General features: G+C 45.6%; 1 protein-coding gene across 4 annotated transcripts in view; it reads left to right on the top strand.

Annotated features, from left to right (window-relative positions):
- MGMT (O-6-methylguanine-DNA methyltransferase) overlaps positions 1-12,570 on the top strand; it is a 282,155-nt gene that overhangs the window by 51,532 nt on the left and 218,053 nt on the right. For all 4 annotated transcript variants that reach the window (XM_064269180.1, XM_010599243.3, XM_064269181.1 and 1 more), the window contains one exon: positions 6,214-6,342. In XM_064269180.1, the coding sequence (XP_064125250.1) occupies positions 6,218-6,342 (125 nt within the window). In that variant the 5' untranslated portion in view covers positions 6,214-6,217. The remainder of the gene's footprint in view (positions 1-6,213; positions 6,343-12,570) is intronic.

Genomic DNA, 12,570 nt, shown 5'->3' with positions numbered 1-12,570 from the left:
TTGCTGATTTTTTCTCCCGTATGGAAACTCAGCCCAGACTTTAGCTGTCATTTTGATGGGTCACTAGTATTAGTGCACCCAGAGCAGAAACGGAGCTGAGCCATCACAGATAGTGGAGGCCACCGGGGGCTTACATAGCACCCACATGGAGATGCTGATTCATGGTGACCCACGTGTGTCAGAGTAGAACTGCACCCACAGGGTTTTCAGTGGCTGACTTTTCAGAAGTAAATCACCAGGTCTTTCTTCCAAGATGCCTCTGGGTGGACTGGAACCTCCAAACTCTTGGTGAGCAGCTGAGAGCGTTAACCGTTTCATCACCCAGGGGTTCTAACGATGGAAGATGAATAAAATTTTCTTCGTTATGAAATCTTTCATTTTCCTTTTGGAAGGATTTCACTCTGCTTACTTCTTTAATGGTTGAAATAGGTGACAGTATTTTGTTAATTTTTTAAAGACCCAAAAACAAATGAGAAAAATGCCCAAAGGTGCGTATTCCCCGGTTGTATTATATGAATCTGTGTACGTAGTAGAGGCTTACTGCTCCCTGCCTTCTCCTGCGCCCAGAGGGAGGACTGCACCAGGGTTTGTCCCTTCCATGATTCTCCAGGATACCCGACTCTGCACCCTGCTGACAGACAGGTCCCTATTTCTTCTGTCACTTAAAGAATCTAAGAACCTATATTGTGATGTCATTTTTCCGTAAGCCCTGGACACAATAAATCATATTTTAATTGTTGTAATTAAGACTTTGAGGCCACGAGGCTGTCTTTGAGGGGAAGAACCTGTCTTCTTTCCAGAGAAATAATGAATCGTTAGAGTATATGGTTTTTGAAGAATTTACTGTGAGATAGAAGACTGGTGTTTTATTCCTGCATTTGTAAGTGTTTAATCAAATGGGTAGCGCATTTTCAGTCTAGAAATCTTGGCTGCATCTGCAGCATTAGACTGAGTTATCGTTTGAGGAGTGAGAGGATAGAATTATCCATCCAAGTTATCAGCCATTGATAGGTTTTGGGTGTAATGTAACTAATTTAACACATAAGATGGGCTGGAGCCTGGGAGTCTGAGTGGGTTTCAGTAGACCTTGGCCTTGTTTTGCGGACCAGTCTGTCCCTTGAAGAGCAGCAGTAGCTCTTTAAAGAGCTGGTGAGATCAAGGCTGGCTTGTTTACAGCTGCCAAAGCGTGTCTGGAACATAAGGCTCTTCCATTCGGGACACCGAGTCATAAATCATCCCGTTGCCTCCCCCAGGAATCTCGGCAACAGAAACATCTGAAACAAGTTCGTATTATGGGTAGAGAGGACTTTGCTGCTGGCCTCCACGGGGCCCAGGCTTGGGCGCTTGGCACCTACCTGGGTGTTAGTGGTGGTGGGTCTGTGGTGCTTTGTGTTTGAGGCCAGTAGGCATTGCTAAGCCAGTGCTTTAGAAAATTCCAGAAACTTTTGTAGCCACATCTTTGCTGTGGTTGAGGTGTAAAAGGACAAGCAGAGAGAGCATCTATTCAATCAAAATAGTCTAATGATGTCTTCATGGGTGGATGGCAGACAGGGAACTGATGATACAAGTCTAGAGACTTTCTGATTGCTTGCATGTCCCTTTAGGCCAAGGGCTGACAAGCTTCATCTGTGAAGACCCAGATAGTAAATACCTGTCACTTTGGGGGCTGTATGGTCTCTGTTGAAACTACTTGACTCTGCTATTGTAGCGTGAAAGCCACTGTAGACAATATGTAAGCGGGTGTTCCAATAAAGCTTTATTTATGCACGCTGAAATTGGAATTTCATGTGATTTCTGGGCGTCATGAAATAGTTTTCTTTTGATTTTTCTTTTAGCCATTAAAAAATGTAAAAACCTCAACACGGTGAACATAATTAACGTCACTGAATTGTGCAGTAAATATTGTCAAAATGGCAAATACTTTGTCATATGTGTCTCACTACAATAAAAATTAAAAACAAATGTTAAGTTGATATGAGGGCCTTGGGACTGAGGTCAGAGGGTCGGCCCGTGTGCTGGAGCAGAAGATGCCTGGGCTGCAGGTGGAGGGGCTGCAGGAGACGAGCTGTCGAAATGCTAGAGACCCCGCTGAGTCCAGGGTCCCACATTTTACACAGATGATCTTAGCACTGAGCACTGTGCAGTTTTGTAGAATGCTCCCAGGGAATGTTGGGAGGGGGACCCCACAGAGGTCCTGAACAGGAGGGACAGGCTGCATTTGGGCAGGTGGCCGCATTTGCATGGGGTACTGGAGACCCCCTTGTTGCGGGAGGCTTCCCACCTATATGTTCCTGTGTCTTATTCCCAGACGTTTGCTGAAGGTCTCTCTGAGGAGCTCGGTGGTGGCAGGTCTGGAATCTCCATCCAGAAGTCCTCACCATGCTGCCTTTGGTCATTGAGTCTGGAGACGGCATTGCTGTGACCCCGGGACCTCCATCCAGAAGTCCTCACCGTGCTGCCTTTGGTCATTGAACCTGGAGACGGCATTGCCATGACCCTGGGATCTCCATCCAGAAGTCCTCACCATGCTGCCTTTGGTCATTGAGTCTGGAGACGGCATTGCTGTGACCCCGGGACCTCCATCCAGAAGTCCTCACCGTGCTGCCTTTGGTCATTGAACCTGGAGACGGCATTGCCATGACCCCAGTAGTAATTGTATCACCCACTGAGTAATGCGACACAGATACAGTAAGCACGTGCTTTTAATGTCCAGGTGCTCTCCGTGCACAGGTAGACGATTTTATTACCTGTTGGTGCCATTTCCCCCATGGTTGATTGCAAACAAGCGAACGAGGCTTTGGTACTACAAGATTGCTTCCTGGGTGAAGAGGATTTCAAATCACATCTTGGCTAGCTGTTTGGAAGAGAAGTTTGAGATGTTTTTACTTCGCCACTGGATCTGGCTTGTCAGAGGGAGTGTTTGTTCTCTTTGAGAAGTTTTTCGGTGACCAAGACCAGAAGCTGATGGTTCTCTCTTCAGGAGTAGGAGTCTGGTGGCTTCAGCTGCTTTGCCTAATTGAGAAAGTCGATGTGTTTCCCTCAGACCTCTGCGCATTCCCACATGCTGCCTGTTCCTAAGAAGCCGGTTAACTTCACCCAACTTTAGAGGGCTATGAAGAATGAGGTTATTTTCTGCTATGACTTTTAAGCTGAAGCTTCCCAAGACATAACAGTCTTAAGAAGTGACATTTCATTCTGAACACCAGGCTGCCAGCATGCTCCTTGCAACTCATGACAGACTGTCACTGGTGCATCGTGGTTAGCGGGTGCCTGAGTGCTAGAACACTTCCAGCTTGTGTGAACATGCTGCTGGGGGGCCGAGACGCACAACCCAGGCAGGGCCTGCGGAGCACAGCGTGGTGGCCGGGGACCAGCACCCCAAGGGAAATCACTGTCATGTTCAGACCACGTGGGCGGGAGAGCTTTCCATTCTTTCCTCAAGACGGTTATTTCCATCTCCGATGGTGACAGAGGATGTTTTTTCTTTTTTTTTCTACTCAGATTATGAATAGATCATTCTTGATCGAAACTGAAGTTCAGTATGTTACAATATGACATGAGAATGTCATGAGATTTGGAGTGTCTTGGGCTTGAAATCCCTGGGTGGTGCAAACAGTTAACACGTTCGTCTGCCAACCAAAAGGTTGAAGGTTCACGTGCGCCCAGAGGTGCCTCAGAAGAAAGGCCTGGCAATCTACATCCAAAAAATCGGCCCTTGAAAACCCTTTGGAGCACATTCTATTCTGCCACGCGTAGCACACAGTTCCTAATCAACTTGACAACAGCGGGCTTGTTATTTTAGTTTCGAACACGTCTCCTGAGGCGCCTCTTTGCGGGGACACGCAGATGTTTTCATGCTGGTTTGTGTTATTTGGGTGACTAGTGTCCATGGAGCCATTCAGTAGGACCCATGTTCTTGCTGCTGAGGCCCATTCGCTCACCCTGGCCCTGCTCCCAGCTGCTGCAACAAGTGTTCTTTACACCCAAAACTCACTTGGGTTCCCGTGAGTCAGAATCGACTTGAGGGCAACTACCAGCACCATGCCCGGTGGCTTATGCAGGAGAGGCGTCCCCTGCCTGTCCAGTGTGTACTCATCGCTGTGTCCTGACTGCCCGCTGTTTCATCTCTGTCCCTTCTGATGCTGTCCTGGTTCAGCTCCTCTTCACCCTCGTGTGGGTTGCTTCCAGGGTCTCCTTCCCGGCTCCCAGTCTTGGTTCGCCCGTGCACAGCAGCTGGAAGGCGCCTGCAACAATGCAAACCTGCCTCATGCCTCCCTCCTTTAAAATGCTTCCTGGTTTCTTGGGAGAAAGGCCAGGCTCAAGAAGCAGCCCCCTGGAGGCTGGTGTGAGCCCCCAGCCCTGCCTGCTGGCTCCTGCTTTGTGGCGTGTCTCACCTCAGCGAAGGTCTTTGCACCTGCTCTCCCATCGGAGTCCTCTCACCTGGCAGCTCCTTGTTAGGATCCCGTTGCTGTCTACCTGTCATTCCTCCAGAAGTCCTTGCTGCCCACACATTCACCTGCGTGTGCTCTTGGTACCCCTCCTGTGGGTTCCCAGAGCTGCTGTCCCTGACCCGTGGGGCCCCAGTGGGAATGGCCTGGCCCCCTTGCACCAGCTGCCCTGCGTGTGCCCCACCCCTGGCTTACTCCTTAGGGTCAGCTCATCTGCTGGTCAGCAGTTAATTGCCTTCTTTGGTGGTGGCTGTTAATTGGTCAGGATCCAATGGGACCCCCTTCGTGGCTCCTGCTCGTGGGTTGATCAGAACCCCTTTCCTGTGATCTCTCTGCAGGGACATCAGGAGTAGGTCTGTACCGTGCATGCAGCTCAGAACTGGTGGCTGCTCTGTGGTCCTGTCATTTACAGCGAGCTCATGCCTGGGTGCTGCCCACCGCCCCATGTGCACCTGGCCTTGTCACTTCCCTCCAGCCCCCAGTGCCCTGCGTACCCTTGAGGCCACTCCACCTGCTGTTCGCTGCCCACCCCCTGGACCCCTTTATGTCCCTGCTCCACCTCCTGGTGTCTGACACACCTCCATGCAGGGTGTGGGCACCCCCCTGCCTCTTGGCCAGCTTGGCCCAAACCCCTCGTCAGCAGTCACCGAAAGCCTGGCCAGATTGCCCAGAGCTCCGTCTGGGGTCAAGTTACCCGTTGTTTTTGCCGTGTGCCTTTGAGTTGATTCCCACACATAGCAACACCATGTGACAGAGTAGAACTGCCCTGTAGGGTTTCCTAGGCCGTAATCTTTATGGGAGCAGATTGCCAGGTCTTTCTCCTGAGGAACAGCTGGTGGGTTTGAACTTCCTACCTTTTGGTTAGTAGCTGGGTGCTTAATCACTGCGCCATCAGGGCTCAGATATTAAACCCGTTTTTACTTGTGTCCACGGTCGGGCACTGTGCTGAATGGTCTGGTAGTCTACAGAGAAGAAGGCAGTGTTCAGGCTTCTGTGGACTGTCACATCCTGTCCCTGGCTGAGTTGACTAGAAACCACGCTAACATTGCCACTCTTCTTCTTTGGCAAAGTGGTGGTTGGTGGGTTATGGTGATTCTCTTTGACTAGTGATGGTTCTGCTAATGGGCTTAAAAACCCAAAGGCTGTGGTGGAAAATCACCCAGCAGGGCCCACTCAGCACTGGGTGTAGATTTGGGGCCATCCTCATGGGACCTCGGTCTTGACTGAGGGGGATTCCAGGTGGTCATCAAGGTGAAATGAGGTTCGGTGTATGTCAGGTTCTCTTTAAGCCATGAGGAAGTCTAAGCAGGGCTTCTAACAGGTTTGTTCTGGTTCGAACCCCTGCTGAGAATTTGCATTTCTAGAAACACTGAATCCCAATCTACAGCTTCATAGGATCCCCAGGTGAGTCTTATGTCTAATAAATTTTGAGAACTACTGCTCTACTATTGATTCTCAGAACTGGTCTCTAGCCAGCAGCTCTAGTATCCCCTGGGAGCTTGTTAGAAATGCAAATTCGCAGCAGGGGTTCGAACTAGGATGAACCGGTTCAAAGCCCTAAGTCTAAGACACTTACTTCCTCTCACTACCTGGTCTGGATTCAAAGTAACTGTTATAAAAATGATACATCATATGACTGGATTCCAAAAACAAGAGAGAAGCTTTGGAAGATATTTTCATCTTAAAGTGACTGGTGTTTCTGTTGTGATTTGAAGATGACCAAACTGTTGCATGTACATTTTCTTATTTATTAATTTTTTCTCAGGAGAATGGACAAGACCTGTGAAATGAAATACAAAATCATGGACAGCCCTTTGGGGAAGATAGAGATGTCTGCTTGTGAAAGCGGTCTGCACGGGATAAGGCTGCTTGGCCAGAAGATTCCAGAAGCCCAGTGAGTAACTTCCCAACGCGTGGTGTCTATTAAAACCCACCAAGCAAACAGACAAAAAAAACCTGTTGCCATTGAGTCGATCCGACTCATAGCGACCATATAAAGGGAGAAGTAAATGTGGACGTTGCTTGTTTTACACTGACCACATAGTAACATTCAACCATAAGCTACCAGGCGCAAAAACTGGCATCCCTGTAAAAGATACCGCCTGGACTTCATTGCCCTTTTGCTTCCAGCTCCCGTGTTCGTTGCCCAAGAGCCCTCTAACGGCGGTTAACCATGGGGATGTAACCTTTGATTCGTAGCTCCAAGACGCTTGGTTAATGTATACATTTTCAGAAGAGTTCCTTGATAATGAGCATTGAACGTTTTGATCCTTCAACAACTTGGACATGGGGGTTTCTCTGGAATTTGGTGGCAGGGGTATGTGTAACTAATATTGATTTTTAAAGCCAGGCCAGTCTTCACTGTTCATCAGGGTCGGCCAGGCGAGTTTTATAGTAATGTCCTGGGATTGCTTTATCAGGAGCACCAGTCGTCCTTCTGGAGAATGTCCATGTGTGTGGGTGTGGGTGTGTGGGGGTGGGGGTGTGGAGGTGTGTGGGGGTGTGTAGGGGTGGGTGTGGGGGTATGTGTGGGGATGTGGGTGTGGGTACGTGAGGGTGTGTGGGTGTGGAGGTGTGTGGGGATGTGGGTGTGTGGGGGCATGTGGGTGTGAGGGTGTGGAGGTGTGTGGGGGTGTGTAGGGGTGGCTGTGGGGGTGTGGCGGTGTGTGGGTGTGTGTGGGGGTGGGGGTGTGGGGTGTGTGGGTATGGGGGTGGGGGTGTGGGTGTGGAGGTGGGGGGTGTGGGGATGGGGGTGTGTGGGTATGGGGGTGGGGGTGTGGGTGTGGAGGTGTGGGTGGGTGTGGGGATGGGGTGTGCAGGTATGGGTGTAGGTGTGGGGTGCAGGGGTGCGGGGATGTGGGTGTAGGTATGGGTGTGTGGGTGTGTATTGGGGGGCTCTGTGCTCTGGTGTAGCCCTGTCAAGAGGAAGAAGATAGAATCCCCTTTTTAGCCTGACTTTAGGATGTTGCCATCTCTAAGGGGACACATGTCTCTCTCTCTGTCTTTTTGGACCGATCCCCACTATGTCTTTCTAATTGTAAAAACACAGAAAAATTTAAACCCATCCATAATGTTTTGTTCTGAAACGTAACATTTAATTTCCTCCGTTCATTGATTGTGAGTGGATGTATTAAAATTGCAGTCCCCATTACTTCTGACAGAAGAAGAAAAGCAGCCACTCCTATGCTCCGCGTTTGCTATAACTGGCTAATAAACACAATGCCAAGAGCATTAGATAAAGAAAATACATAAGGAACATAAACATGGATTTTAATGGACCCCTGTCAGAGGCAACCATAATGAGCACAAGCAAGCTCGTAAATATCAGCATCCTCCTCCACTGTCGAGATTTTTCCTGTAGAGCTGCACGTTACAATCAATAGAGTCTTTTTTCAGACCAAAAAAATAAGCAAACCTTTGAAGTACGTGAATATGCTCTTCTCAGTTTCTATGAGAACCATCTGGCTGCTGTGCTTAGAAAATTACAGGCACCAAATAATTTGTCGGGGAAAAGGTCATTTTGTCTGTTAGCACGTTCAATTGCACAGTAAATCACAGAAATTATGTGTTGATTTTTTTTTTTGGTAAGAAAAGTAAAGACACCCTGTGAAGTGAATTTGGGGGAAGAAACAGTAAAAAGCTAACATTCGAAGGTATGTTTCGTTAAATGCCCGTGACGTATGAGGATGGAATGAAACTGAAGAGACTTGGTGTTGAGTTTCTACTTTATGTACTTTCTGAATGAAGTTAAGAGTATGTTTGGCTGTAAAAAACAGCCGATTCACACAAGGTGCAGTTGATCTCACTCATGAAGAAAGTCACAGACCAGCAGTGGAGGCTGAGTCTGATGGTCATCAGGAACTTTCTTCTTCCCTGGGGATACAGGCCAGTCTCAGCCTCCAGGCCCACATTCCAGGCAGCCGGTAGAGGGGAAAGAAGGAGAGGAATGCCGTCTCCTTTGCAGAGGTAACGGCTCCAATTTCCTCTTTCGTCTCATTGGCCAGGACTCTGTCTGTCCCATGGACCCTCCTAGCTGGGAGGGCTGGTAGGTTGTCCTGTATTAGTTAAAATGAAGGAAATGGGAAATGGATTTTGGGGGGCACTCAGTAGTCTCTGGTATATATAGTTAATTTGGGTGGAACATTTAAGAGTATAAAAGCTACCTATGTGAATACTCAGAAATTAACAATTTGTGACATGGCATCATTTTAAAAAAATGAAGTAAAAATTGCATAGTGAAATTCACAGATTTTAAGTGTACAGTTCAATGAGTTTTGACAAATGTTCACAACCATATAACCACCACCTAAACTGAGATAAAGAAATCTCCAGAAAGTCCCTATGCCCCCTCCCGTCGATCCTCACCCCATTGGCATCCATTGCTCTGATTCTATTATCATGGGTTAATTTTGCTTGTTTTTGTACATTGTGTCTACGGGATCACACAATACACCCACTCGCTAATGTGCAAAGGAATCCGATAGTAGATTTTTTACTGTTGTCCTAAATGTGAAATGTCAGATAACGAGATAGTTGCTAAGTGAGGAGTTAGCTGTTTTATTCTTTTTCCATGTGAAGCCTTTTGTTCAACAAGAGTGTTTTTGAGGTTGATCCATGTGGTTGTGTGTGTGTGTGTCGGTGAGTGGGTCACTCTTTGTTATTGCTGATTAACTATTTTGCTGTGTGACTGTGTCACGCTTTGTCCGTGCTCCCGTGGGTGAGCATGTGAGTTGCCCATTTTCTGGGTGCTGTGAATATTTTTGTTCAAGCCTCTTTGTGAACACAGGTTTTCATTTCCCTTGAGTAAATTTCTAGGTGTGCAATTGCTGGACTGCATGGCGAACTTATGTTTAACTTTGTAAGAAGTGGTGAAACCTTCCCCAAATTGTACTGCTTCTTGTTCTCATCATCAACGTGTGAGAGTTCCAGTGTGTTCACCCTCTCGCCAATACTCGGTGTTGCCTGTTTTGAAAATTTCAGCTCTTCTGGTGTGGATGAAGTGTTACCTCGTGGTTTTAGTTTCCACTTTGCTGATGACTTATGGTGTTAAACATCTTACTGTCCATTCCTTTGTCTTCTTTTCTGTGACTGTTATCTTTATTTAGGAGCGTTTTGGTCAATTCCAATGGTGAGTTAGTAGATTTTTGCATAAGCAGTGAGTTAGGGTTAGTCTACAGTTACACATGAAAGAATTGAGAACAAAATTTTTTTTGGTGAAAGTATACATAGCAAAACATACGCCAATTAAACAATTTCTACATGCACGATTCACGGGCATTGATTACAGTCTTCAAGTTGTGCAGCCATTCTCACTATCCTTTTCCACATTATTCCATCACTGTGAACGTAAACTCACTGCCCCCTAAGCTTCTCATCTAACCTTTCGGGTTGTTCTTGTCAATTTGATCACATTTATTTTGGGGGGTTATATATGCCTGTGTCTTCCTTTGTGAGGTGACTTTTCACGCCTTCCTCAGGTCTTTTGCCTCTTTTTAATCAGAGGTTTCCTCTTTTGATTACTAATTTATAACATTTCTGTATGCAATCTGGATACAAATCCTTGTATATTGTGTACAAACCCTATGTATATTGTGATTGTTTTCTCATGTTGGTCTTGCATTTTTATTTTTCTAATGTTTTATTTTGATGAGTAGAAGTCTTTGATTTTGAAGACCAATTTCTCATTTTTTGTTTGTTTATTCTCTAAGAATATTTGCTTACCCTAATTTTGCAAAGATAATCTCCCATAATTTCTTTCAAAGGCTTTATAGTTTTAGCTTCTATGTTGAGACTTATGATGCACAGTGAATTGCTCGTGTGTGATGTAAACAGTTCCAGTTGTCCTGTACAGTTGTTTAGTTGTCTCAGCGTCATGTGTTGAAAAAGCTTTCCTGTCTCCGTTGAATCACCTTTGTGACTTTGCCAGAATAAATTGACCATGTGTGTGTGGCTCTATTTCTGGATGCTTTGCTTTTCCAGCCGATCATGTTATCTATTTTATGCCAGTCCTACACAGACTTGGTTATGTAGCCTTCTACTAAGTCTTGAGATTAGGTGGTGAGTGCTCCGTCTTGGTTTTGTTTTGTTTTGTTTTGAGCTTCCTTTAGTGTCTAGGCCTTTTGACTTTCCGTATTACCTTTAGAATCAAGGTGTCAGTAGATACCAAAAAAAAAAAAAAAAATGCCTTGTTGGAATTTTGATTGGAATTTCATTGAATCTACATATCATTTTGGGGAGGGTTGCCATCTTTTTAATATTGAGCCTTCCAAAACATGGCCATGGTTATCTGTATTTGTTTAGGTCCTTGTTAATTTTTCTCAGCATTGTTTTATAGTTTCCAGCTTAGAGGTCTTGCATGTATTTTATAAAATATGTTTCTGAATACTTTTTAAGTTTTTGATGGTATTCTAAACCAATTTAAAAAAAAATTAAGATTCTTGCTTCTGGTATTTACAATTACTCTTTGTATGTTGATCTTATACTCTGCAATCTTGCTGAATTTATTTATTAGTTCTGGGAGTGGTAAGCAGATTCACCAGGGTTTTCTGTATTGAAAATAATGATGTCTGTGAATAAATAAAGATACTTTGCTCCTTCTGCTCTCATTTCTATGCCTTTATTTCTTTTCTTTCTTTACTGCCCTGGCTAGAACCTCCAGTACGATGTTGAATAAAAATTGTGGCAGCGAATATCTTCTTCCTCTTCTCAGTCATAAAGTGAGAGCTTTCACTATTAAGGCGGTATTGCCTTTGTCAGGCTGAGAACTTTTCCTTCTATTCCTAGTTTGCCGAGAGTTTATATCCTGAATGAGTGCTGGATTTTATCTGCTGTTCTTTCTGCATGTATTGACATAGTCACACGGTCTTGCTCCTTTATTCTGTAAATGTGGTAAATTTCAAGCCACTCGAGGTGCTGAGATATACATCACTTCATCCATGATATATTATCCTTTTTTTCCCACATTGCTGGTTTAAATTTGCTCATAATTTGTTTAAGATTTATGTGCTTATGTTCATGAGGGATGTTGGTCCTGTAATTCTCTTTTTTCTTAATGTCTTTGCGGCATTTTGGAATCAGGGTTGTTCTGGAGTCATAAAATGAGTTTGGACGTGTTCCCCGTTCTGTTTTCTGAGTCGAGTGTGAGATTATATGTTTTTGTTTTTTTGTTTCCTTAAGTAGTTGGAAAAAGTCACCTTGGAAGTCATCTGGGCCTGATAATATTTTTTGTAAATTGCCTTGTGATTAGAATTCCTTTAGTTTAATAGATTTAGGCGCTGGCCTCCCCCACCTTGGGGGAACACACCCCAGCCCCCAGCCATTGGCTTTCTGCAAGTAAAGCATTTGTGCTCTTCAAGACCCTGTGGATTGATACTGGTCGGAGGGACTACGAGCAGAGTGCCTTGCTAGGCACTAGGCTCGTGGGCTTGGCCTCCCGTTGAGGAGTGCTCACGCGTTCCGGAATCATCTGTTTGCTCCGAAACTGTGTTACGTTCTCCGGGAGGTAAATTGGAAGTCGCCCGCTATACCTATCTTTGGTGTGATGCTGTCTGTACTTCTGTACAAAGTAGGCTTCCTTTTCCCCATGTTCCAGTTACTCACCTATTGCTTTGTGCAGTGACTGTTGATTTCTTTTTTTGTATAGCTTACATTACTCACTTACAGCAGTGTCCCTTACCTGCGGTCAGCTGCGGTCCAGAAATAAACAATTCATAAATTTTGAATTGTGAGCGGCTCTGAGCAGTGTGATGAAGCCTCGTGCCATCCTGCTCCGTCCGCCCAGGACATGAATCACCCCTTTGTCCAGCATAGTTATTGTTGTTCATCTCTTAATGTGCCTAAATTTATAAATTAAACTTTATCATCGGTGTGCTTGATAGGAAAAAATGTAGTGTAAATAGGGTTGGGTACTATCTGCAGTTTTAGGCATCTACTGGGGGTCTTGGAACATATCCCCTGCGGATAAGGGGGGACTGCTGTGCTTTCCTTCCCTAAAAATATTGGAGTGAAGACTGTCAATTTGGAAAATTGTGACCGTCTTAATAATTTTATAACTTCTTCCAATATTAAGCTTCCATGAACAACCGTCATGTTCAGAAAAAATGGCAGCTCTTTCCTAACCCTG

This window comes from Loxodonta africana, chromosome 16 (assembly GCF_030014295.1).
Source record: "Loxodonta africana isolate mLoxAfr1 chromosome 16, mLoxAfr1.hap2, whole genome shotgun sequence".
In the NCBI taxonomy this organism is placed as follows: domain Eukaryota; kingdom Metazoa; phylum Chordata; class Mammalia; order Proboscidea; family Elephantidae; genus Loxodonta; species Loxodonta africana.
Note: the sequence above shows the minus strand (reverse complement) of the source record. Positions and strands in the feature narration are given on the sequence as shown.